Here is a 26,829-nt window from a genome sequence, read left to right as displayed (position 1 = left end):
TTAGGTAAATAACCAAAGATCTATAGCAGTGAGAGGATATTACCCCGTTAATTTTATATATGAAGTAGAAGACTGTAATGAGTCCTTTCACCGTAATTATTCTTCTTGAGATGACTTGTGCTTAGCAACATATTCAGCTGCTTTAGCCTTCACATAGTCAACTTGCTTTTGGTCATCCTTTTGTTCCTCAAACTGTAGCCACTTATTGAAAAAGAATTTAGCTTGTTTACGAGTGATTTTTTTGGTCACTACTCTTTCAAATAGATCTTCCACCTTTGATTTTTCATTGGCCTTGATTTCTTGATCGATGTAAACATTCCACAAGTCAACTCTCTTTGGAGCATCTGCAATAAGACCTTCGAACAATGAACGACCTTGTTCAGGATCACCCTTCGAAAATTCTAGTTGAGCAAACTTCTTGACTACCTCAATATGGTTACGCTTTGGCAAAGCTTTCAATGCTTTTCCTAACACTTCATGAGCCTCGTCAATTTCTTGAATGTCAATTAAAAAGCCACCCCATGCAACCCAGACAGAAACCTTTTCACTTCCGAACTTCTTGGCAGTTACCTTGAATAGTTCCTTTGCCTTTTCGTTCTTCTGGCTCATTTGATAAATGGACAATAATTTCATGTGCATGACAAAGGAGTCCATGTACTGGCAAGCTCTGTTAAATACGTCTTCTAGAGTTTCTTCGGTACCGAAAGTATTTTCTAAATTGAGCGAAGCGATCCAAATATTCAACTTTTCTGCTTCTTCTCTGAAGTTAATAGTCTTCAAAGCACGTTCGACAATTTCACGAGCCTTTTCAACCTCACTTAGTTGCAAATGGAAAGCCATGTAATTCATCCATACAACGGAAGAGTTTGGATTACCCATGATCAAACGTTCAAAGTCACCAACAGATTCTGGTATTCTTGTGTTGATATCGATTGTCTTATCTTGGACTTGATTGGCTCTCTTCTTCTTTTGTTTTTTAGACTGAATGAAGTCTTCCTCGTCTGAAGACTCTTCTTCATCTTGAGCTTGATCAAGAATGCTACCAGTCCAATCAAATGCAGTACTTAATGATAATCCATCAGTGCTCATAACATTTTTGTTGCTGTTTGCACGGTCTTCTTTATCTTCCACATCAGAGTAATCGAATTGAACATCATCCATTATTTCATCGTCATCATCTGTCTTCTTGGAAACAGTAATATCACTTTGCTTTTCAGAAGGAGCGACAGCCTCTTCATCTTCGTTGTCAACTTCCATTTCACTGTCATTTTCTTCTTCAACTTCTTCTTGTTCTGAAACAGCTGAAGAGTCATTTTTAGTGAAATAAGAAGCCTTTAGACCAAGAGAAATCTGCTTCTTTTCTGGATTAGTTTTCAACACGATAGCTTTCACCTTATCACCTTCACCGAATAAGTTTTCTAAATTCTCGATTTTTGCGTCAGCAACTTCCGTCTTGTGAGCCAAACCAGTCACATTGACTGTGCCGTCTAACTTAATGAACACACCAAATTCAGTGACGTTCTTGACACTACCTTGGAAGATATCACCAACGTTAATTTCTGAGTATGTTTTCAATACATTTAGCTCACCGTTGACTTCGGATTCCTTCATTGTCAATAAGATATGTTTGTCATCATCACAGTTTACTACCTTACCAACAACGCTCTGGCCCCTGTTATAGAATTTTTTCCATTCCTTAATGAATGCATCAGTAAGCTTAGAAACAGGAACAAAGGCTTGGAGAGTGCTGCTTAGACTGATAAATAGACCTTTGTCGGTAATAGATTTAACGAACCCACGAACCACATCTCCTCTCTTCAATTCTTCTGAAGATTTAATGGAACGATCCTTTGGAGAAGCTGAACGCAAAGATAGGTTTATCTTCTTGTTAGCAATGTCAACGTTTAATACTGTAGCGGAAACAATACTCTTTTTCTTCGAATCATAAACATCTTTCAAAGATTGAGAATAGTCATCCAAAGCATCGGTGATGAAAGAAACACCAGTTACATCCTTACCCAAAGATAATAACACGTAAGTGTCTTGGACTGAAATAACTCTAGCAGGCAAAACATCTCCTTCTTTGATTTCATTGATAGATGAAATGTTGTGAGATCTAGCAGTCACAATTAATGAGTCGTGTTCAGTGTCGATGGACTTTACAGTGACTTTTAAAGCAGTACCAATAGGGTATTTTTCATCTATTGGTAAAGAGAAATCATTCCCTTGATCAGAAATTTCGAAGATAGGAAGTTTGGCTTTGACAGTTGGAGTGATTGTCAACCATGCTGTCTCCTTACTATAATTGTTTATGAAACCCAAAACTGTCTGTTCTGCTGTAAAGTCTTTTAATGTCTTCTCAGATAGAGGAGAGTTCAAAGCAGAAGGCTTGGCAGATAATTCAACCAAATGACTCTTAGAATTGGTATGAGAGATTGGCAAAAATTTACGACTTTTGATATCATGGAATCCAATGATTTTAACCTTAATTATATCATCTTTTTTAAAGACACTCAAAGGAGCCTTTTGGTTCTTAATATCTTCAAACTTGTCAAATACTTCCGATATACTGATACGGCCATGCACATTATCGGCTAAAGCGACATTCAATTGATTTCTTTTAACTGAGATTATTGTTGCTTTGGTAACTTTGCCGATTGTGAAATCGGACATATTCTTGACAGACTTATCAACTGGGTTCATCAAATTAGAAGATGTTCCTTGGGTTTTCTCCTCCTTTGGTTTCAAAATAGTCAACAAGAATCTTTCATGCTCGTCATCTGTTCTTAATAAGTACACGGTTACAGTTTGATTGACGTAGTACTTTTTATTAATATCTATGTCTCTTGTTTCAGCAGCATAACTTGGTAATACTAAACCAACAAATTTACCGTTGAATGCAACGAAAACACCTCTATCAGAAATAGACTTCACGTAACCATGCATTGGTGTAGTCTTTTCCTTGGACTTGATGTCGGAATAAGTGAGAGGAAGAGTACCATTTTCAGCATCTGAAATCAAAGATTTCTTACAGGACATGTTGAAAACACGAGTTCTAGTATCCTTGTCTAAAACCAAACCTCTGATTTCGGAACCGATCTTTAATTTCTTTAAGGAAGCTCTGTTCTGTTCAATTCTGTCATCGGACAAGTGGCCAGTGTAAACAACACCACGCAATCCAGACTCTTTAGCTTCAACAACAGCGGAGTCCTTCGATTTCTCAATGACAATTGCGTCTATTATAGATCTACCAACAATCAAAGACTCAATGGCCTCCTTTTGCTTAGAGGATGATTCTGCAGAGATTTTACAGGTAGCAATTATTCTATTCCTTTGGAAATCGTGGTTTAAAATCTTAACAATGACGGTCTGTCCTAGTCTCAAATGCTCTTGAGGTTTCTTAACGAAAGCTTCAGAGATTTCTTTGTTTGGAATAAAGGCTTTGATATTGTTAAAGAATGAGACAAGACAACCATTAGGCTTGAAAAGTTCAACTGTAGCAATAGTACGCAATTCTTCATTTTCAACCTTCACAACATCGTCTTCACTGTAAACTAATTTCAAGACATCTTCATCAGCGTTGACAATAGATTTTTTTAGAGTGACTGTAATTCTTCCGACAGAGTCGATGTTTAAAATTCTACCTTTTACTTTAGATCCAATTTTAAACTTTCTTTCAGGATAGACAAGTCTAGTATCAGAGATGTGAAGTGGTGGAACGAAGGCTTTGAATTGTCCATTGAAGATTTTTAGTTCAATACCCTTTTCTGAGACAGTTACAACTTCACAGTTACTTAGTAATTCACCAATTGGAATATCAGTTGCCCTTAAGTACTTGACTTCAAGTTGAGCTGGATCAGAAGTTAGAGAGTAGAGTTTATCCACATTATTGTATCCCAATACTCTAGCTCTGACAGATCCAGTTGGTTCGGTCTCGCCAGCCTTTGAAATGTGAATTTGACCTACCTGTTCATCATTGATAGAAACGTAAAAGAATTGACTGTCGCGACCCTTGTAAGTACATGAGTCGAAAATATAACCCACTGGGAATGATTCTAGAGCTTCTATTTCCTGTAGTTTTGGAGTTAATGCATTGATATGAGGTTGAGTTGATACCACAGCAACTTTGTTACCACTTTTCATGACTGTTGTTGCTAAAATTCTAGCATTGATCACATTACCAATGGCATATTTTTGTTTAAGCTCTTCTACTGTAAAGCAATTAGAGTGAGGAAGAGGTAAAAATGCAACGATTAGACCAAATGCTTTACCGATGATACCATGATTGGTGATTGTTTGAGGTACAAAGTCAATTGTTTGGCCAGGCAAAATTGCATCGATAGAAGATATTTTATCCGTCTTAGTAGACTTACCACCCAAGTCTAAGTTTACGTTTACGGTTCTGCCAGATCTTTTGTTGACATTAGCTAGAAATACGGCACCTGGGAGTATAGACTTAAAATCGGGAAGGTCTTTCTTGGAGATAAATCCAGTCAAGTTATCCAGACCGATATCAAGCATCAAACCGTGATCTTCTATACTCTTAACCGCGCATTGTACTACGCAGTGTTTAGTTAAATCATCTTCATCGAATTTGTTAACTAAAGATGGCTCGATGGATAGCTCCAACTTCTTCTTACCCTTTTTAACTTCAGTTGAAGAGGTATTCTCATGCACGATACATCTCAACCACTGTCCAACCTTGAAGTAGTTACTTAGATCAGGAAGTTCTTTGGAAGCAAGAGCATTCGATTCATCTTCATCATCGCTGGAATCATATTCTGAATCCGAATCTTCATTTTCACTTTCCATATCCTCGTCTAATTTTTCTAAAGTCTTGTTCATTTGCTCTGAAATATCAGTTAATGAGACATAACCATGCAACCCGTCTAATAGTGAAACCTTTAGCTCATGCTTGCTGATCGACTGAATCTGACCTAAAAGAATGGTGTCTTTGTTCATTTGTTTCATACCAAAGTGTTCCACCAAGTCCGTTTTATCTTCTTTGTCTTCATTGTCGAGTTCAGTGCCCTCTAGAGCAGTGCCCTTCTTTGAGTTCTTTCTCTTCTTCTTTGGTTGTTCTGAACCAGTGGCAGCATCGTCTTTGCCAAACAAAACATCAGCAACCACCTCGTTAGCAACTTGCTTAACTTCTAGAGGAGAAAGTGCCGAAGACCCACCTCTTGGGAAGGAGATCTCGTCGGATTTACTCAAAGCAGATTTTGATGGTGCTTCAGTAGCATCTTGTCTGGTTAATGGAGACTCCTCGTCTCTCTTTCTTTTACTCTGTTGAGCAACCATAATTGGTGTTAAGTGAAAAGTGAAACAAAACTGTGTGAAAACTTTTCAATCAAAAGTTATCAATATATCTAAAAAGCCTTGCGTTATTGAATGATTCTTTCCTTTGCACTTGTACTAGTTAAAGTGTCGGATTGGATAACTAGTTGTGTAAAGATGAAAAACGGATTATACCTTTTTCACTCAAAAAAAAAAGAACGCACTAGCTTGATCGAAAACTTTGCTGACTCTTCTTAGCAAATTCCACAGATAGTCTACTCTGTTAAAGTCTATAAATGAACCAATAAATCAGAATTGTCTTTACAGTAGTCAATTTGAAGATTGTACTTCTAGTAGTCGATTAAAGCTCATCTCATCGCATCTCATCTCATCTCATCGATTCTGAAAATTTTCAAAATGAAAAAAAAGAAACTAAAACCATCAAACTGTCAAAGGGTGTCTTACTGCTGACATAATAATATGACAGAAGTAGATCTTTTGTAAAACAAGTAGCTCACAAGAAGTGAGGAAAAGTTTCTTGTTCATTTATGTAACACTTGAATTTTGCATATGCTTTCCTAAATGAAGGGGGGGGTGGGAACTTTCTACGAGTTTATTTCCTTGTATACTTTTTTATCTAGAATCAAAAACTAGCTACTCAATTCACATAAAACTCTAAAAGCCCCATACCTGAATGCTACTTATACTTATGTTGAGCTCCATCTTTTCTTTGTTCCTTTAGCTTAAACATCTTGCAGACTCGCTGAGATGACAGAATACTTAAGTGTTCCATTTGTTCTAGTCTTATTTTTTTAGATATTTGGGAAACTAAAGATACTTTTGAAATCATATATTTTAACTATGTCAAAGGCACTAATAATCGCTTTTTTGTTCCCAGATTCCTCCAATTTCACCCATAACCAAATGATAACTGGGCATGCATTTGCTTCCCTTTAACTGTTAAATCTTATATTTCTGCTTGCTTGGTGGTCCCACCTTTTAACAGGCAAGCGTAGTTCAAATCACGTGCCAGTGGTCTGCATCTTCTAATCTTTCAATAAAATGCATCTTGAAAAAAAAAAACAACAGTCCATTTCAAGAGAGTCACTTATCGCATTTTTACATGCAAATCAAGAAAGAAGACCTTAAAAATTAACTAGGAAACAAAAAAAGTACCATAAGGATCCGCATTGTATTAGCTGTCATTGATGTCTGTTGACAACAAGCTTGATGGTATGCCTCGGCGCTCAAATCAATCTGCTAGGCCATCATTTTCCTCTACTAGGACTGGGTCAAGTACTAATACAACAGCTTCAGTGATTTTGGAACAAAACAATAGTGAACCTTACTCTGGTGCAGCTGTAGAAACAGTACCAAGTTCCATTGTTTCATTCTATCATCCTCACTCTTTCCAATCAAGTGGATATGGTGTTAGCGCCAGTTCGTCTAACTTCGAAAGACGAGGCCAAACGTCTGAAAATGAAAATGATGCATTGCTATTGAGCGCAAGTACCTCTCGTCGTTCCAGTGCTTCTAGAGGAGGTCGAGGGTTTCACTTCTTCACCGAAGCTCAGGTTGAAAATGCAGAAGGTATTTCATCCAGTTTAGAAAATGCAGACTATGACATGGACTGGGATGCGATACCGACTTATGAACAAGAACGTTTGCACATTCAACCTAAGTCATCTAAGGCGTCCTTAAGACATAACAGCAATGATTTTGCTATGAAAACCCTTGTAAGTCAAAGACAGAATTCTTTGCGTTCTCATCCACTGGAAAACCGTACCTATTCCACATCTCCTCGCTCTTCTTCAAGTTCGTCTAGATACACACTAAGAGACAGAATTCCTGCAGAGTTGGAACCTGATGAAACAAATGACCAGGATGACACTGAGCTCCGATCCAACGAGAGCTCAGAAGAAGCAGATGATGATGATTTATCAAACGAAGACTATTACTCTAGAGCAGAAGAGAATCAAGAGCAAGCGAAGAAATCATATCATGCAAAATTCTTGAAACCAGAGTACCACGACAGATTTTTCCCTCATAATGTCCCACATTTGCACTATCAGAGATTCTATATCGCAGAAGAGGATCTAGTTGTCGCTATCGCGGGATATCGTACTTCACAATTCAAGCTTTACTGCTACTATTTTCTTTGTATCATTTCTCTTGGATTTGCATATTTGCTATTCAGATGGAAACCTTCAATGAAAGTGAAATTGACTGGTGTGAAAACACCTTTGGGGAAAGCGGAATGGGTTGTAATAGAAAATGAGTTTGGAGAACTCACTATAGAACCAGTAAAGAGAAGATGGTATAACAGACCACTCAGTACCGTTTTGATGGAAATAAACGAAGACAGAATAAATCCTCCAGAAGGCCACCATTACCATCATGAAACATCTTCAAATCCAAACTTGCCTATCTTAATAACTTTCAATTACAGATACTTTACCTTAGTTTATTCCCCTGTTGCCGACATTTTTAAAAGTAACAGTAACTGGGCAGATCCTGACTGGTTGGACTTAGAACAAGTGCAGAAGGGTCTTTCGTCATCAATACAGGAAGATAGAACGCTTGCTTTCGGAAAAAACGCAGTAAACTTAAAGCAAAAGACTGTGTTTGAAATTTTATTTGATGAAGCACTTCATCCATTCTACGTCTTTCAAATCTTCTCTATAGTCCTTTGGTTAGCTGATGACTACTACTACTACGCTGGTTGCATTTTCATCATTTCAGTTTTATCCATTATTGACACCGTACTAGAAACGAGAAAGAACTCTGCAAGATTAGCAGAAATGTCTCACTTCAGCTGTGAAGTTCGTGTCTACAAGGATGGTTTCTGGACGCAAGTAAACTCATCCGAACTTGTTCCAGGTGATCTCTTTGAAATATCAGACCCATCGTTAACGGCTTTACCTTGTGATGCTGTACTAATATCTGGTGACTGTATTGTAAATGAATCAATGTTAACCGGTGAATCTGTCCCTGTTTCCAAGTTTGCAGCAACTGAATCTACTATGGTTCATCTTTTAGAAGATTTTAAATCTTCCCAAGTCTCAAGCATTGTTTCAAGATCATTCCTATTCAACGGGACTAAAATTATCAGGGTTCGTAGTCAGCCGGGAATGGGTATGGCCTTGGCACTAGTGACGAGAACAGGTTTCTCTACTACCAAGGGCTCGCTTATTAGGTCTATGGTGTTCCCAAAACCGGTGGGATTCAAATTTTATGAAGATTCCTTCAAATACATTGGTTTTATGACACTAATTGCTATGCTTGGATTCTCAATAAGTTGTATTCAGTTCATTAGATTAGGATTGGAGGTCAGAATTATGGTACTTAGAGCCCTTGATATAATTACAATTGTGGTGCCACCTGCTTTACCTGCTACATTGACAATTGGGACAAGTTTTGCATTAACAAGATTAAAGAAAAAGGGGATCTTCTGTATCTCACCAACCAGGGTTAATGTTGGTGGTAAAGTTGATCTTATGTGCTTTGACAAAACAGGTACACTAACTGAAGAAGGTTTAGATGTTCTTGGTGTTCATTTCGCAGAACCAAAAGGTTCTTCATCTGTCCTACATTTGAGTAAGTTGATAACTAGTTGCGATGATTTGATCAAGAAAGACAAACTATCTGACTGTAAAAACCAGAAAGAGTTTAAGGAAAAAAATCTATTTATGTCACTTTTAACATGTCACTCTCTAAGGAACATTGATGGGGAACTTTTGGGTGATCCACTAGATTTCAAAATGTTTGAATTCACTAAATGGGAGTACGAAGAAGGTTATGAGAGTTGGAAATTCAAAAACGGCGAAGATAAAGCGGGAATCTCACCTGCTGTCGTTCACCCTACGGCAAATTCACCTTTCATCGAAAACGATCCAAATAACTTAATTGGAATCGTTAGAAGCTTTGAATTTTTATCAGAGTTGAGAAGAATGAGTGTCATAGTTAAGGGGTTCAAGGAAAACAATTACTGGTCATACACCAAGGGTGCTCCTGAAATTATAGCGGATATCTGCAATCCTTCAACAATTCCGAAGAATTTCCATGAACTTTTACAATATTATACCCATAATGGGTTCAGAGTGATCGCATGTGCAGGGAAGTCTTTAGCGAAAAACTCTTGGCTATACTCTCAAAAGGTTTCGAGAGAAGAAGTGGAGGATAATTTGGAGTTTTTAGGTTTCATTGTTTTTGAAAATAAGCTAAAAACTCGTACAAAACAAGTGTTACATGACCTTCGCGATGCGAATATCCGTACGGTAATGTGTACTGGTGATAATGTTTTGACTGCTGTCTCAGTTGGTAGAGAATCTGGTCTAATAACTTCGGATAGAGTTTTCATTCCATCCATAAATGAAAACCTCGGTGAAAATGACCAACTGATTTCATGGAGAGACGTCGATGATCCAAATTCCTTCCTGGATTCTGTATCTCTAGAACCTCTGACTGATTCGGAAAAGAGCTACAGTTTGGCTATTACAGGTGATATATTCCGAATTCTATTTAGAAATGATGAAATTTTACCAGAAAATTATATTAATACTATCTTATTGAAAGGTTCTATTTATGCTAGAATGTCTCCAGATGAGAAACATGAATTAGTGGAACAGTTACAGAAATTGGACTATAATGTTGGTTTTTGTGGTGATGGTGCGAATGATTGTGGTGCTTTGAAAGCGGCTAACATCGGTATCTCATTGTCTGAAGCTGAGGCATCTGTTGCAGCACCATTCACGTCATCTATTTTCGACATTAGCTGTGTTTTGGATGTAATCAAGGAGGGCAGGGCATCATTAGTCACATCTTTTTCATGTTTCCAATACATGAGTTTATACTCCGCCATCCAATTCATCACTATTACTATTCTATACAGTCGGGGTTCCAATCTTGGCGATTTCCAATTTTTGTACATTGATCTTTTATTAATTGTGCCCATAGCAATATCGATGTCATGGTCTAAACCGAGCGAGAAATTGGTAAAAAAGAGGCCCAGTGCAAACCTTGTTTCTCCAAAGATTCTAGTCCCACTCTGTCTCAATATTCTAATCATTCTAATCTTCCAACTAATTCCTTGGATTGCAGTTCAGTACACCTCATGGTACCTGAAACCAATTCCTGCTGGTGATGATGCGGTGCAATCGAGTGACAATACTGTTTTGTTCTTTGTATCGAACTTCCAATATATACTAACGGCAGTGATTTTATCACAGGGTCCACCATACCGTGAGCCGCTAACCAAGAACTACGGCTTTGTTATCGATATTTCTGTTTCCCTCATTATGAGTTTTGCCCTAATGAATTTGAATGTTAACAGCCCATTAGGAAAACTTCTCCAATTGACAAACATATCTGGATCATTCAAATGGTTCATCATCGCAACTGTTATAGCGAACTTTTACTCCGAAAAGTATATCCCAGAAAAGGCCAAGAACCTTTTCAAAAAGAAGTATAGCAGCAAAAGATACAAAAACATTCTAAGAATGCAGCAACAGGCTGTTAATGTGTAATTTATGATAATTACAAGATAACATGTTTATATATATTTAATATTGAACTCTCATAGACTCTGATCAACAGATATGACGGTTTAGGCTGCATTGGAAGAGTTTCTCATGGATAGGAAGCAGTTCCATAGCACACCGACAGAGGAGCTAAATGGAACTTGTAGATGCTTTGGAACAAGCAAAAAGTTTATGAACTGTACCATAGGCCAGACGAGGTAGTTGCAGCCCAATGTGGAGACGTATATGTTTCTGATCTTAGTTTCAAAACTGGCGGCGTCCCCGTGCTCCATGATGTAGTTAGAGTACATGAAGAAACAGTATAGGGATATTGGAGAGTACACTAGCTGATCCGTGAGCACTCTTTCCAAGACCTGCACAAAAGTGTGGTCCTCAGTATACAAGTAGTTGAGAAACTTATACCATGGCACCTGACAGAAGGATAAAATCCAACCCCAACACATGAAGCAGACCCATCTATAAAAACTGAATAGCTCATGATCTGGAACATCGCTATCGAAATCAGACATCCACTCCATATCCTGCGAGTCCACGCGATACTCATCGTCCGGATGGCGAGCATCACGCTGGATACCGTAGTCATTAAATATCGAGGCGTCATCGCTCCCCATATCATCGTTGTCGTTGTAATCGTCATCTTCCTCCATTCGCGAAACCCTACGGTGGGAACCAAGCCCAGACATGATATTCTTTGTCATATCATCCAAAGCCTTGGGCACCGGATCCACTTTGTAGCACATAAAACACGATATACACTGCGCTAAACAGTCCGAAGTCCCAAACAAAAGCACGTTCGAGCACATCGTGGCCAATAGCGCAGATGATCGGTACAAAGATCTATAAACCGACGTGAAGTGCAAAAGAAGCCCTATCCACGTAACCAACACCCCCCAATGTATCACCGTAATCTTGAATATCTTGAAATGCCGTATCTTATCAACCATATCCCATAACCACATTTTTCCCTCATCAATCTTACCAACAACCCGGTCCCTTAAACCAGATTCAAAGCTATGGAATCCAGACTCATCTGGCAATGACAACGGCATATTGTGTTTTATCCTAGTACAAAAACCCCCCAGATCAAAGCTATATCTGTCTGCCGGTATGTCCGTCGTCTCTAACAACACGAAAACCCTATTTGTAAGACCCTTTCTTCTAAACTTCTCATCCGGAAGTCAAACCAAACCATACTAAACCAAATCAAATCTACTCTAATGAGTTCTTAAAGGTGCGATGCCAATCCAGTCATATGGCGTTAGCTCCAATCCCCGAGAGAGAAAAAGAAAAGAAAAAGGGAAAAGGGAAAAAGGGAAGGAGGGAAGAGGGAAATGTACACTATGTGGTGTACGGAGAAGAATCACGTGATAAACAAGAAGGACTGTCAGTGGCCACAACCCAGACACCAAAACAAAAAGCAGCATAATGAAGAGCGACAATTTCCGAAAGCGGAAATAACATCGTATCGTTTGCCAGTCACAGTCTCTTCTACAGCCCTCTCTTCACCTCGCGAAACCAGGAACCCGTGCACCATCCACCGTGCGCCGTGACCAGCGCGCGACAGACCCATGAACCCTCACTCAACCAATGCAAAGCTCATCGTGAAACTTTCCAATATTTTCAAATTGACGATGTTATAGTAGAACTTTATTATAGAAAGCTTGATTAGATAGAACATTTTGGTTGTGTAGGTTATTTATTGGTACTGGATTGTTTTTGGTTAATATTCGGAAGTCCAACATCAGTCAAGTAAGAAACCAATCGAAATGTTAATTCCAAAGGAAGACAGAAAGAAGATCTACCAACACTTGTTCCAAGAAGGTGTCTTGGTCGCCAAGAAGGACTTCAACCAACCAAAGCACGAAGAAGTTGACACCAAGAACTTGTACGTCATCAAGGCTTTGCAATCTTTGACTTCCAAGGGTTACGTCAAGACTCAATTCTCATGGCAATACTACTACTACACCTTGACTGAAGAAGGTGTGGTTTACTTGAGAGAATACTTGAACTTGCCAGAACACATTTTCCCAGCCACTTACTTGGCCGGTCAATCCAACGACTCCAGACCACAAGGTAAGAAGTACTAAATATGACTGGGGCATGGCCTGAGGTGGCGGCGGCCAACTAATCTTGGTTGCAGCCGAATCAGTAAAACATGGCTGGCGCTAACTGCTTGAGCGCATTCTATTAAAAGACCGTACAAATGAGCAGACGTGGTGGAGAACACTGTTCTCAACCTTTGTTTTATTTCTCATACTAATTGTCGGTATCTTTTACGCGCGCAAGTGGGTCGGCTTGTTATCGCACATGCATTTTGAATGAAGCTGAGAGGCTGCTTGTTTGTATGCCTCTCTTTTTTTTATCACTTTTCCTTTAGTCATTTTATTATTTTCTAGGTCCATGAACTGTCGTTCTATTGTTCCAAAACAACTTCACATACCACATAACTGTATATTGTCTTCCATACATACATAGTACTGTAAAGCAACATATAGCGATGTCTTTTTTTTCCAATTTATGCTACTCTTCTCGCTTAATTGTCGGAGATAGTTCTTGCTGTGAGGCAAAAATTGAGCAGAGATCCCGTTCGCCTGGTAACGGCTCGTAGGAAACTAAAAATATCTCTGCTACATTTTATGAATGCAAACTAGAGTTTTAAACAAAGTGCGAGCTGAACTGGGATGAATTTCAACTGTTTTGAGTTTGGATGTTAACTAAGCCTCTCGCATTAATCAATAGAAGCTGTTGCGTTGCGTTCCACTCAAGGTGAAAGGCAGAAAAAGGATATAATTTACGAGAAACTTAGTGCTCGTTGTCTTTCTCGTTAGTTGCATACACTGACTGCATCGCATCGCATTGCATAACCTAACCGAGCTAAGACCCGACAGCTCTTGCTTTTCACCAACAGATAACCATTAGTCTTACCCTTAACTGAAACCATGGGTTCGAAGAAGCTGAACTACTCTGCAGGTGATGAACTACCTCTTTTCGCAACACCAGAAGAAGCCATGCGCGAGGGCCAAAGGCGCGAAGAGGCAGAAAGACGTCGCAGACAAATGAAATATGGCATGAACTCACACCAGCAGCCGCAAATGCACCAGCAATCACATATGTCGGTTAATCCTGCCGTGCATAAGGCTCCAACACCGCATTCACAGAGCTCATCTCATTACAGACAGCCTATACCAGCAGCACAGGGCAATGTTCCTTTACCCTATGAGCATGGTGCTGGAGTTGGAATTGGGTCTGGAGCTGGCAATGGTTCATCAAGGAGCCAGTCAAGAGTATCGTCATATGACATGCATGGGCATGGGTCTTCAAGATCCACCCCACAACTACCTGCTCAGATGCCAAGCCAGTTGCCCAACCAGATGCCAGGACAGATGCCAGGGCAGTTTCCAGGGCAGATTCCAGGTCAGATGCCAGGCCATGGACAAGTTCCTCATGCAAGTAGTGTACCCAGTATGAGGAGCTATTCTCAACCACATCAACCACAGCCGCAATTACAGCATCAGCAACCACCACAGCAACCAATCCAACAGCCCCAACAACAACCATTACAACCTCAACAGAAGTACTACCCAAACCAAGCAACAACAATAAACCACTTACCACCAGAACCACGTGTTTCACACCAACCTGTAGCATCCCAAACCCAGTACCGCCAACAACTTCCAACATCTGTTAGCAGTACTAATTCGGCAGCATCTAACGATTCGCTCCAGGAACAGCAAGATACTCAAATAGCTACACAACTTTTCAACAACCATGATATAAGGAACATCGGTAGACTAACAGCAGATGAACTACAAAATCTTCTACAAAATGACGACGGTACCAAGTTCTGTTCTAGCTCGATCGATTCCTTACTAAGCCTGTTCGGAGGTTCTAGGTTCGGAACGGTAAACTTGAATGAGTTTATTTCCTTATACAAGCGAGTTAAAAAATGGAGAAAGTGTTTTGTCGATAACGACTTGAATGGCTCCTTTACCTTGACTATGGCGGAATACCATAAAGCAGTCCAGTCATTGGGATACCTAATTCCTTTCGAAGTCAGTGAAAAACTATTCGAATGCTATGCGGAATTTTTCGAGCAACCGATGGTCAGTAAAGAAATGAAATTTGACAAATTCGTAGAGACTTTAGTATGGTTAATGAGACTCACTAAGGTTTTTAGGAAGTATGACACTAAGCAAGAGGGCACAGCAACTATCGAATACAAAGACTTTATTGATATTACTCTTTATTTAGGGAAATTTTTACCCCATTAATAAAGACCCTTTATTTTTGAACTTTCGTGAACTTTGTAATTATAATAAACCATTATGACACATTTCAGTGCAATAATATATGTAATTAAACAGAACAGGGTTCCTTCATTCTGATAAAACTTAATTACGTAACATAACATTAACTTTATTCATTTCTTCCTGAAAAAAGATCTGTGGCTATTGAGAAGGTTTTCAAGTGACAGGGGCAAAGAAAAGAAAAAAGAAAACCAACCTGAACCTTTCGTCACGTCTGCCACAGTTATTTGACCGGTATCCTTTAAACCCTAGGGATCTTTCAACTTTGTGAACCGTTTGTAATTCCGTCGTTATTCAGTTTGTCATTTTTTTGTGTCCAGCGACAGAAAAAAAAGTATAAGCCATTTAATAAAAAGTACGACATAAAGTGCTTAGTTCATAACCATTCCACTATCAGTTCATCAGTTTAATATTAAATGACAATCGTCAATTGGACAATACGCACCAATAATAATATATATGACCTCAATGAATAACGGGTGGGGCTCTTATATGGACCGTAGCGTTGAGTCAAGTGACATCGGCAGCAGTTCAGGCTCAAATGCACAAGAAAAGTATTTAGCACCCAATGAAAGTATGGAGATTATTCAAGAACACCCGGAAGAAGACAATCTAGAAATAGCTTCGATCTCACATGGGGAGGATGGTGTGTTAGGTTCAGTTAAGAAACTGTTTGCAGCTGATTCCATAGAATCATCTAAGAGCTTGACTAAAAATTCCGATAACGAGCAGAATGCACAGGCTGACTACTACACACCAAACTCAGCTATTAACTCTGAGGTGTTCGATTCTAATGGTGGTGAAAAAAACCGTAGGTTTGTTAATGCGCCTGTCATTGATCCAAACTATTATATCGGAATAGACACCATTCCTATTCAAAAACAAACTTTCATCGCCAAAAACGGTGGTAGGTTTACCATGATGGTAGTTGGACAATCTGGGTTGGGTAAAACTACTTTTATCAATACGTTATTTGGTACTTCACTTTTGCCCACAGTTTGGGAAGGCGATTTGTCCGATAGAGAAGTGACAAAAACAACTAAGATTGTCCGTCATGAGAGTGAATTAGTGGAAGGCGATTTTGCATTGAAATTCACTGTCATTGACACTCCTGGCTTTGGTGATCATGCAAACAATTCTTTTTCATGGTCTCCTATTGTCAACTATATTGACGAACAGTATAGGTCTTACATTTTCCAAGAAGAGCAACCTTTAAGGGGATCTTTAAAAGATAACAGGATCCACTGTTGTTTATACTTCATCAAGTTAACAAGACATGGTTTAAGTGCTCTTGATATTGCTGCCATGGAAGAAATTTCAAAGAGAGTTAACTTAATTCCTATCATTGCCAAGGTTGATGGTTTGACACCTGATGATGTGAGTATTTATAAAAAGAATATTAGAGAAACGATTCAAAAACAACAGATCAAAGTTTGTGCCTTTTTGGACCAAAATGATCCTAACTGTCAGACAATTTTCGACATGTATCCTTTTGGTATCGTTTGTTCTGATGAAATGGTTCCCAATGAAGAAGGGAAACTTGTACGTGGTAGAAAGTACAAATGGGGTAATGTTGAAGTTGAAAATCCGGAACACTCTGAGTTTACTGCTTTGAGGACTGTTCTAATGTCCAAGAATCTTGTTGATTTAGTGGTTGGCTGTGAAAACTACTATGAAAGATGTAGAACTCATATGCTTCTCTCTAGAATAAACCAAGCCAAAGTTAATAATCCTGACTTCATAGAATCCAGCGGTTTAAACCTTGAAGATCCAAACCAAAATGGTTTAGATAACTACAAATTCTATGAGACTTTCAATAAAAAGTATATGGATGAATTGATTATAGAGTGGTCCCCTGAGTTTATTCATAAACAATTGGAGGCTAAAAAACGTCTTAATGAAATTGTGTCATTGGAAGAGAAGAGATTTAAAGACTGGAAGCAGGACTTGTTGAACAAACAAAACTTGTTCAATCACGAAATTGAAGATCTACATACGCTTGTTCAACAGATCCGCAGTGAATGTAACGAAATGGAGGCCAAGGCTAATAAGCAAAGAGCAAGAAGGTTCTCTAGGCTAGGTCTATCATCTCATTCCGAATTAGCTAAATGAGATTGGCAACAGAGGTGACCCGATTGAAAACTAATAAATAAATCGTGCTGTAAGTTGAGTAATAATGCTAAGTTGAAAACAACTCATATAATAAAACACCAAAACCGCAAAAAAAAACAAAACAAAACAAAGCAGAAAGTGTATGCGAATAGAAGTATCATTATTTCTCTGTTGAAGAACGCTACTATATTGCAATATAGAATCATATGTGAAGATGATAGATTTGTGTATGTATGTATATGTATATATATATCGCGATCTGCCCTAATAGAGAAAAGTGTAATTGTTTGTCTGACGCAAATGCGGGTAACTGTGCACTGCGCTGTCTTTTTCCCTCAAGTATCAAAAAGGAAAAAAAAAAAAATTCATATAAAAATGGAAGAGGTCTTGGATATATACATTTAAGTGCTAATCCTCCAGTTAATAGATGGATAAGAAAGGCAAGAAAAAGATACAACGAATAGAACAGGGTATACGTCGATCGTATTTACCACTGGACGGGATGACATACATGGATGATGAGGAAAGTATTCTTTACTGTTCATGTACGAATCCGTAAAAAGTCTTCTTTAATATATTTTTTTTCTGTAGAAAAAAAGTGCAAGATTATATGAAATTTCAATGATGACTACATCTAGGTACATTTCTGGCATCTCTAATGTTAGGGTGGGCGTTTAAGTACTTCCCATTCGATGAATAGAAACCTTTAACCATAAAAACTGAAATGAAACAAGTAATATAATCATTGCATTAGTAACTAAAGAAGTATAGCATGTAGTAGGGCTAGCTATTTTATAGGTGATCGTTATTTTGACTGACATACCAATTAGAAAACCCGACATAAGTATGTGTGTGTGTTTCAACCTAGTTTAGTCTAGCCAAGCCAAGACGCAAAACTCGAACGGGCAATATAATGATATACTTGATCACCGGACCCTCACAACCGAGTAGTCTTGGCCGTTTGAATGTAGCGAGCGCGTGCAGAGCTCTGGAATTGTCCCCACTCTTTTTGAGAAGAACACGCGCACGCATTCCTACCGATTATCCGAGTCTCTCCCTCTCTCTGGCTGTATGTATGTATTTTCATTTCTTGAAACATACCCTCTTTATCTAGACTTGGGGGTCCACAAAGTACCGCTTTTGGCCCTTGGGGCCAAGAAGTCGTCGTTGAAATTAGTAACAAACACCTTCGACCCGTCCTCTTGCTCTTTAACCTGGTTGGCTTTTTTGATCACGTGCTTCGAGAACTTCTTGTTAACAACGTACGACTTGTCCTTGATGCACGCGTTTATGATAGCGTCTGCCTCCACGACAGATATGAAGGGGATCTTGAACTGCTGGGCTAGGTCCCTCACTGTGTCGTCCTCGGTCACAAGCACCCATCCCTTTTCTTCTGGGTCTTGGCTATCGCCGTGTTCCTCCTTCTCACGCATATAATGGCACTTGTAATAGCAGCTCTTGAGCAGCTTCTTGAACCGCACCGGCAACGCTGAAATCTGCTGCGCAGACATGGTGGACGCCGCGTTCTGCTCGCACAATTTCAAAGTCTCGTTCCATGAGATGGCCTCGTTCAATTCCGGGTACTCAATGTGCAACTTGAAACTACGGGTCTCCTTCAATTGGTCGATAAAGTATAGCGAACGCTTCGCGACCACCGACTTGCGCTTGAACCGCTGGAAATCCAGTTCCTGGATCGTGTACAACGGAATGTACGCATTGATGGTCAAATCAGCGTTCTCCAGCTGCGACCATATTGTGATGTTTCCCAGTCCCTTTTCAAAAGACGAAGAGTCTAGGATAAAATTGAGAATCATGCAGGCTGGGCTGGGTTGGACAGTGCAGGGCAGGGCAGTGCTGTGCTGTGCTAGGCTACTGAAATAAAAAAAATGTTCACACACACAAGGGAGGGCGATGGGTTTGTGTATTCTTCCGTGATGAGCCAGCAGCACCAAAACCGAAACCGAAACCAAAACCAAAATCAAGATTTTTCCAATGTGAGATGAGATGAGATGAGATGAGATGAGCTATGTATGTATAGAGGGAGAGAAAGAAAAAAAGGTTTCCCCCACACACACACAGACCACGTGACCCACCATTACCCGGCCGGCCGATATTTTCCACACATCGCATTTCTTTTGCGTTTCTTTTTTGCGTTTTCTTGCGTTTTCTTGTTCTTTCAAAGTTTCTTTTTTACAAGCCGTATGTGTGCGCTGCCTGTTTTCTTTTGCAAACGAACAAGAAAAAAAAAAAAACATCCGATTACACAGCAGTGAGCGGTCCATTGGCATTGCGGCACGACCACTAGCACTACTACTACTACTACTATTCGTTTCGGTTCGTTTACGTCAGGTCAGGTCAGGCCAGGTCAGACAGGAAAAAAGATCTGTTGTTCAGCTGTTGATTTTTTTTCCTCCCTGCTGCGCTAGAACGCCTATTCTGAGAAACGCTCGCTCATCGCTCGCATGCATCTAAACGACCGATGTAAAGCGCACACACAAGGGCACGCAATAGGTATCATCTTCTGTCTCACTCACCCAAACGACAGATCCGAAATATCACGTCTTAGTAAACGACATAATCACATATCCTTATACCTCCTCCACGCCAGGCCCTGGTCCTGATCCTGATCCTGGCCCTGGCACTGGCCCTTCCTCGATACTTACCGGTCTTAACTTAGTTTTCTTGTCTCGATTAGGCTAGTGGTTTTCCTATGCTGTCAAACGAAAACCAAAACGAAAACGAAAACGAAATCCCAGATTGGGTTGGGACCTTCTTTTGTCGTTTAGCTGGAAAAAAAGCTAGAGAAGAGGAAAATGGTATAAAACGATAAAAGAGGGCGCTTTTTTCTTTGAAGCAAACAAGAGAACTTAGAGAAAAGGGCATCCCTTAGGTGTATGTATACAATTGTAGTTTGTAAAGACCAAGACTTAAAGAAATTTGGTTGTGCTGAGTACTATATACAATATACTCGAGAGTTTGTGGTTGATTGATCGATTGAATAGAGTGTACTAAATCTATCTATCCATTCATCCTAGCTGAGCGCGATTGGTATCTTTAAATTTTTTTTTTACTATCGAAAAGCAATAGAAACCGCATTAGCGTTTCATAGCAAGCATAGACAAGCGAAGATTATACTATATTCTACAGTATACTTACAGCCAGCAAGTACTTAAGGTGTGAGTGCTCTAGATATTGTGTTTTTTTGGCAAATTTTTTGGCTCCTTCTCTCTCTCTCTCTCGTTTACAAAGAAAGAAAATACGAGGCGAAACGAAACGAAACGAAACCAAACCAAACCAAACCACAGAAGAAATCTATTAAGAATAAGAGGATCACGTGACCCCAATAATACATATAATACACAAACAATACACACACAATGGCTACCGAACACGTTATGTCATCGGTTTTCTCCAACGGAACGATTGCTGCGCTTATTGGCGAGGGCCAGGGCTTGAGCTACAGCCAAGTGCTTTCTAATATAAAGACCGTGCAACCACAACTAAACTTTATGGAACAGTACTGGGCTGCTTGGTACTGCTACATGAACAACGATGTTTTGGCCACCGGGTTGATGTTCTTCCTGCTACATGAGTTTATGTACTTTTTCAGATGTCTGCCATGGGCCATCATCGACCAGTTGCCATACTTCAGAAAATACAAGATTCAACCAACAAAGATTCCTTCTGCGAAGGAACAACTCTTCTGTTTGAAGTCTGTTCTCCTATCCCATTTCCTAGTGGAGGCTATTCCAATCTGGACTTTCCACCCAATGTGCCAAAAGTTGGGTATCAGCGTTGCTGTGCCTTTCCCATCGCTAACCACCATGGCTAAGCAAATTGCCTTGTTCTTCTTCTTGGAAGACGCATGGCACTACTGGTTCCACCGTTTGTTCCACTACGGTGTCTTTTACAAGTACATTCACAAGCAACATCACCGTTACGCTGCTCCATTCGGTCTAGCAGCAGAATACGCACACCCAGTCGAAACCTTGTCCTTGGGTTTCGGTACCGTTGGTATGCCAATCTTCTACGTCATGTACACTGGTAACCTACATCTATTCACCTTGTGTGTATGGATCACCATGAGACTATTCCAAGCCGTCGACTCCCACTCCGGTTACGACTTCCCATGGTCTTTGAACAAGTTCTTGCCCTTCTGGGCTGGTGCCGAACACCACGACTTGCACCATCACTACTTTATCGGTAACTACGCATCTTCTTTCAGATGGTGGGATTACTGCTTGGACACGGAAGCTGGTCCAGAAGCTAAGGCTGAAAGAGAAGAAAGAATGAAGAGAAAGGTTGAACAAAAATCCAAGAAGGTGAACTGAATTATTGCTCATTTTCCTTGCCGTTTTTTTTTTCCCCCCCTCCTCCTCCTGCGTATGCTTTTATCGTATCTTACTTATCTTTCTCCAAGTAGGTAAAATCAACGTATTATCTAGCGGAGAAGCAAACGCTGCAGATAATATAAAATCGCTACTGCGAACGCGCTGATAAAGCGTTCGAATGAAGTCCCCAACTCTATGTATACTTTTTTATGTACATGTGCATATATACATGTGTATATTCGTCTTTATTGAAATTTTTTAAAGAGATTATTTTTAATGGTAGAATGGAATCTATACATTATATCGAATAGAGCTTATATTCAGATCTTTTTCTTCTTTTATATTGTCTATTTGCGTAATAATTAGTGTACAGCTGTCTTTATATTTGTGGAGTTATATATATATATCATCATCAAGAACAAATGTCCGAATCCTAACCCACCCACTTTCTAGCAGATCTGAACAATCTGATCCATGGGCCGTAACCTTCCCATTCCTCGAACTTGCCTTGTGGATACCACGAGTTAGCTTCTAGTCTAGATACTCTTTCCGGATGGGGCATCATCGCTAGAACTCTACCGTTTGGAGAAGTGATACCTGAAATACCATTTGGAGAACCGTTTGGATTGAATGGGAACTTCTCTGTTACGTTACCGTAATTGTCAATGTATCTCACACCGGTTAAGCCTTGGCTTTCGAATTTATCAAGTTGTTCTTGGCTTTCAAAAGTAGCCTTACCTTCTCCGTGAGCAACAGCAATCGGTAGCTTGGAGCCAACCATACCGTTGAAGAATACAGACTCGGTTTGACGGGTTTGGTCTTGGACAATTTCAACCATACAAACACGAGCCTCGTATTGTTCACTCATGTTTCTTTCAAAGCTTGGCCAGTCTTCGCATCCTGGAATGATAGATTTTAATCTACTGAGGAATTGACAACCATTACAGGCACCAAAGGCAAATGTATCTTCTCTTTCTTGGAAGAAGTTAACAAATTGTTTACGAACACCTTCGTGGTAAAGAACAGACTTAGCCCAACCAGCACCAGCACCCAAAACATCACCATAGGAGAAACCACCACATGCAGCAATACCAGTGAACTCCGATAGATTAAAGGTACCTTCGATCAAATCTGTCATAGTAACGTCAATGGCATCAAATCCAGCTTGTTGGAAACACCATGCCATTTCCATTTGACCATTAACACCTTGTTCTCTTAGAATAGCAACCTTTGGTCTAACGTTTGCCAACTGAGTGCCAATTTGCAAGTCATCAGCTGGGTTGAAAGTCAACGCGTAGTGCAAACCTGGGTCCTTGTCATCAGCAATAGCAGAGAATTCTTGAATTGTAGTCTTTGGATTGTCTCTTAACTTTTGCATTTCATAAGATGTAGATGACCAGCTCTTCTGTAATTCAGCCCTAGTGTTCTCGTAAAGCACTGCACCAGATTTCTCGGTAATAGTAACCATATTTGAAACAAAGTTAGGCTTACCGACAACAGACACATATTGGTGGGAAACACCATGTTTGGCAAGAATGCTTTGGAATTGTGTTAGAGAAGATTCTTTGATTTGGAAGACAGCACCTAATTCTTCATTGAATAATGGAACAAATGCGTTACCGTCCTTGCTGGAGTCAACAATGACATCCAAACCACATCTAGCGGCAAAGGCCATTTCTAACAAGGTCACTAACAAACCACCATCAGATCTGTCGTGGTAAGATAGAACCAAGTCAGTTTCATGAAGTTCCAAAATAGATTCTAAGAAACCTTTTAGAACCTTGTTGTCATGAACAGTTGGTACAGTGTTACCAATTTGATTATACACTTGCAGCAATGCGGAGGCGCCTAGGGATCTTTGTTCTTGTAGAGCAGCTAGATCGACAAGAACAAGGATAGTCTCACCACTCTCTTTGCTCAACAATGGAGTCCAGGTCTTGGAGGTGTTTTTAACAGGGGCAAAAGCAGTGATATTCAAAGATAGTGGGGCAGTGACTTCTTTGTCATCCCATTTCATCTTCATAGACATAGAATCTTTTCCAACAGGAATGGATACACCTAAATCAGGACATAGATCCATACCAATGGCTTGAACAGCTTCGTATAGCTTAGCACCTTCACCTTTATGAGATGCTGGAGACATCCAGTTAGCAGATAGCTTGATATGCTTCAATGATTTAACATCTGCAGCAAATACGTTTAGAAGAGATTCTGCCACAGAGAGTTTTGCAGATGCAGCGGCAGATACCAGAGCAGCAGATGGTCTTTCACCCATTGCCATGGCCTCACCAGTCGAACGGATCTCATCACCAAGTGCAGTAGCTGTAACACCAACATCAGCGACAGGTACTTGCCATGGACCCACAAATTGGTCCCTATCAATCAACCCAGTAACAGTTCTATCACCGATTGTGATCAAAAACGATTTCGAGCCAACGGCTGGTAAATGTAAAACACGATCGATAGCATCTTCCATAGAAGGAATTTGAGAGAGGTTTGGTTGAGGTAATTGTAAAGGCTCTGTTATAGCTTCTCTGGCCATTTTTGGTGGTTTACCAAATAGAATAGACATATCTAGGTCAATTGGGGTGCTTTTCAATAGAGAATCTTCGACAATTAGTTTTTGTTCAGCAGTGGCATGACCAACGACAGCAAATGGTGCTCTTTCTCTCTTACAAATACTTTCAAATGTGGCAAGATCCTGTTGGGAGACACCAAGAACGTATCTTTCTTGAGATTCATTACACCAAATTTCCATAGGGGACATACCTGGTTCTAGAGATAGCACCTTTCTGATGTCAAACTTGGCACCCAAGTCGTTATCGTGAACCAATTCAGGCAAGGCATTAGACAAACCACCTGCACCGACATCGTGGATAGATTGGATTGGGTTATTTTCATTCAAAGAGACACAGGCATCAATGACTTGTTGGCAACGACGTTCCATCTCTGGGTTACCTCTTTGAACAGAAGCAAAGTCTAAGTCAGCGGAACCTTCACCAGACGCAATGGACGATGCAGCACCACCACCTAGACCAATCAACATAGATTGACCACCCAAGACGATTAAACTGGAGCCTGGTGTAATTGGTTTGTTCTTCAAGGCAAATTGAGGTCTAACAGCACCGAAACCACCAGCGATCATGATTGGCTTATGGAAACCTCTGATTTCCTCCTTGCCGTCAGCGTTAACAACCTTAGTTGTCAAAGTTCTAAAGTAACCGTTGATACAAGGTCTACCAAATTCATTGTTGAAGGCTGCAGAACCCAATGGGGCTTCAATCATGATGTCAAGTGCAGATGCGATGTGGTTTGGCTTACCAACGTTCAATTCCCAAGGCATTTCTTTACCTGGAATTAGCAAGTCAGAAACAGAGAAACCAGAAAGACCACATTTACTCTTGGAACCTCTACCGGTGGCACCTTCATCTCTAATTTCACCACCAGAACCAGTGGCTGCACCTGGGAAAGGTGAGACCGCAGTAGGATGGTTGTGGGTTTCCACTTTGATCAACATAGGAACTCTTTCCTTGGTGGCAGTCCACTTCTTGGTTTTGAATTCAGGTGCATAGTAATAGGAGTCATTCTCGGTGTCAAGAACGGCAGCGTTATCTGAATAAGCAGACACGGTGAAGTCTGGAGTAATTTGATGAGTGTTTCTGATCATCTTGAACAAAGTCAATTGCTTTTGTAGACCATCAATAGTCCAATCAGCGTTGAAGATCTTATGACGGCAATGCTCCGAGTTGACTTGAGCGAACATGAACAACTCGACATCTGTTGGATCTCTCTTCATTGTTTCCACAAATGCACGAATCAAGTAGTCAATTTCACCTTGGTCCAAAGCAAGACCTAATTCAACGTTAGCCTTGGCTAAAGTTTCAGAAGGAGACTTACTTGTTTGGCTAACTAATGGAACGTGAACCAAAGGCTTTGGTGCATCGTGGTTGAACAATTCGGTAACTACAGGAGGTTGGTCCAAGAACAACTCTTGGGTCATTCTATCGTACACGTTCTTCAAGGAAACGTCATTTAAGCGCTCCATCAATGGGAAACCAGCATTGCACTTTATCAATAGAGCTAAACCTCTTTCGATTCTCGCAACCTTGTCTTCCAAGTTACAGACATGAGCAATGTTTGTAGCCTTAGATGACCATGGAGAAATGGTACCACGACGAGGGGTAATTCTAATCAAGTAGGTATCATCACCTAAGGAGGCTGCGGCATTGCTGGTCACAGATTCAACCAACTTCTTGTTGAAGTCATCGCTCAAATCCAAAGCTGTATCGTACGTTAGCAACACAGAAACAAGCTCCTGGTCTTCCTTCGAAAGCTCAGCTTTCAAATCAACATAATGAACGTAACAGGAACGAACTTCTTTGATAAAGCCAGTACTGTTGCAATATGATTCCAAGCCTTTTACTAAAGAATCGATTCTAAATTGAGAAAGAGCCTGGGGACCCGCTAAGATACTAACGGACATCTTCTTTAGCCCTAGCACTTTATGGCGCTAATTATAAAAATAACAAGCTTGGCGTTATTAAATACTACTAATTTTAAGAAACTCAACTAAACACTACTCTGTCGCACCATTGAAACCTCCAACTTCAAACTCTTTCTTGGTTTTCCTCATCACCCACCCAAATGTAAAAACCTTTTTCTTCCTTATATACTAATTTTTAACCATACTTGACATAAAATTGATTTATTTTATGAAAAAAATTACAACAGTATCTACACATACAGGGAAAATGATGTGTTAGATATTTGTGCATTAACTGGAGAGCTTGGATTTCTGCACATACATAATAATGAATCAATAGTCGAACTGCAAGTTAATTAGTACCAGATTCCTTTTGCTGCAGCTCTTCTTCGCAGGAAAAATTATATTGGTTCCGAATTTTATTTAACAGTGTGCATGGCTCATATTTTGACTTGGATCAACAGGAAAAAAAAAAGTGTGAAAAGGGAAAAAAAAATTTTTGTGTGTCCACGTGACAGGATATTGTGTCTAAGGAAATGTAAGCTGTCAGTCTGTAGACACGCTGCTGAAATAAGTTGACGATGATTGTACTCGTACTGGACTAGTACATTCGCAAGGATCTTTTATGAACAAATATATTGTAACTAATTTTGGTCACGCATTTATCATGTGACTTTCATTTTTTTTTTAGCTTTCGAAGCTGAAAAGAAAAGAAAAGATTTTATACCCACATATACAGTTTTATCTAGACTTGCAATGTCATCTCATCTCATCTCATC

The 26,829-nt window shown here is 39.8% G+C and overlaps 9 protein-coding genes across 9 annotated transcripts; 5 read left to right on the top strand and 4 right to left on the bottom strand.

The window, feature by feature from the left end:
- Positions 1-96: 96 nt before the first annotated feature.
- Positions 97-5,301, bottom strand: RRP5 (Rrp5p; the record flags this gene model as incomplete). The annotated part of the gene is made up of 1 exon (XM_022820276.1): positions 97-5,301. The coding sequence occupies one exon, from the start codon at positions 5,299-5,301 to the stop codon at positions 97-99; it is 5,205 nt and encodes a 1,734-aa protein (XP_022676755.1).
- A 1,184-nt stretch (positions 5,302-6,485) lies between these two features.
- YPK9 (putative acid anhydride hydrolase) lies at positions 6,486-10,802 on the top strand (the record flags this gene model as incomplete). Its single annotated transcript, XM_022820275.1, has 1 exon — positions 6,486-10,802. One exon carries the CDS (start codon positions 6,486-6,488, stop codon positions 10,800-10,802), a length of 4,317 nt encoding a protein of 1,438 aa, XP_022676754.1.
- An 80-nt stretch (positions 10,803-10,882) lies between these two features.
- On the bottom strand, positions 10,883-11,866 carry KLMA_50289 (uncharacterized protein; the record flags this gene model as incomplete). Its single annotated transcript, XM_022820273.1, has 1 exon — positions 10,883-11,866. One exon carries the CDS (start codon positions 11,864-11,866, stop codon positions 10,883-10,885), a length of 984 nt encoding a protein of 327 aa, XP_022676753.1.
- Positions 11,867-12,583: 717 nt separating this feature from the next.
- RPS10A (40S ribosomal protein eS10) lies at positions 12,584-12,904 on the top strand (the record flags this gene model as incomplete). Its single annotated transcript, XM_022820272.1, has 1 exon — positions 12,584-12,904. One exon carries the CDS (start codon positions 12,584-12,586, stop codon positions 12,902-12,904), a length of 321 nt encoding a protein of 106 aa, XP_022676752.1.
- Positions 12,905-13,756: 852 nt separating this feature from the next.
- PEF1 (Pef1p) lies at positions 13,757-15,088 on the top strand (the record flags this gene model as incomplete). The annotated part of the gene is made up of 1 exon (XM_022820271.1): positions 13,757-15,088. One exon carries the CDS (start codon positions 13,757-13,759, stop codon positions 15,086-15,088), a length of 1,332 nt encoding a protein of 443 aa, XP_022676751.1.
- Positions 15,089-15,583: 495 nt separating this feature from the next.
- Positions 15,584-17,236, top strand: SPR3 (septin SPR3; the record flags this gene model as incomplete). Its single annotated transcript, XM_022820270.1, has 1 exon — positions 15,584-17,236. The coding sequence occupies one exon, from the start codon at positions 15,584-15,586 to the stop codon at positions 17,234-17,236; it is 1,653 nt and encodes a 550-aa protein (XP_022676750.1).
- A 1,106-nt stretch (positions 17,237-18,342) lies between these two features.
- Positions 18,343-19,050, bottom strand: NMD4 (Nmd4p; the record flags this gene model as incomplete). The annotated part of the gene is made up of 1 exon (XM_022820269.1): positions 18,343-19,050. One exon carries the CDS (start codon positions 19,048-19,050, stop codon positions 18,343-18,345), a length of 708 nt encoding a protein of 235 aa, XP_022676749.1.
- Positions 19,051-20,613: 1,563 nt separating this feature from the next.
- On the top strand, positions 20,614-21,567 carry ERG25 (methylsterol monooxygenase; the record flags this gene model as incomplete). Its single annotated transcript, XM_022820268.1, has 1 exon — positions 20,614-21,567. The coding sequence occupies one exon, from the start codon at positions 20,614-20,616 to the stop codon at positions 21,565-21,567; it is 954 nt and encodes a 317-aa protein (XP_022676748.1).
- Positions 21,568-22,000: 433 nt separating this feature from the next.
- Positions 22,001-26,050, bottom strand: ADE6 (phosphoribosylformylglycinamidine synthase; the record flags this gene model as incomplete). Its single annotated transcript, XM_022820267.1, has 1 exon — positions 22,001-26,050. One exon carries the CDS (start codon positions 26,048-26,050, stop codon positions 22,001-22,003), a length of 4,050 nt encoding a protein of 1,349 aa, XP_022676747.1.
- Between the last annotated feature and the right edge of the window lie 779 nt (positions 26,051-26,829).

Source organism: Kluyveromyces marxianus, chromosome 5, assembly GCF_001417885.1.
Source record: "Kluyveromyces marxianus DMKU3-1042 DNA, complete genome, chromosome 5".
Classification (NCBI taxonomy): domain Eukaryota; kingdom Fungi; phylum Ascomycota; class Saccharomycetes; order Saccharomycetales; family Saccharomycetaceae; genus Kluyveromyces; species Kluyveromyces marxianus.
The sequence above is the reverse complement of the archived record's forward strand: the minus strand, read 5'-3'. Positions and strand labels throughout refer to the sequence as shown.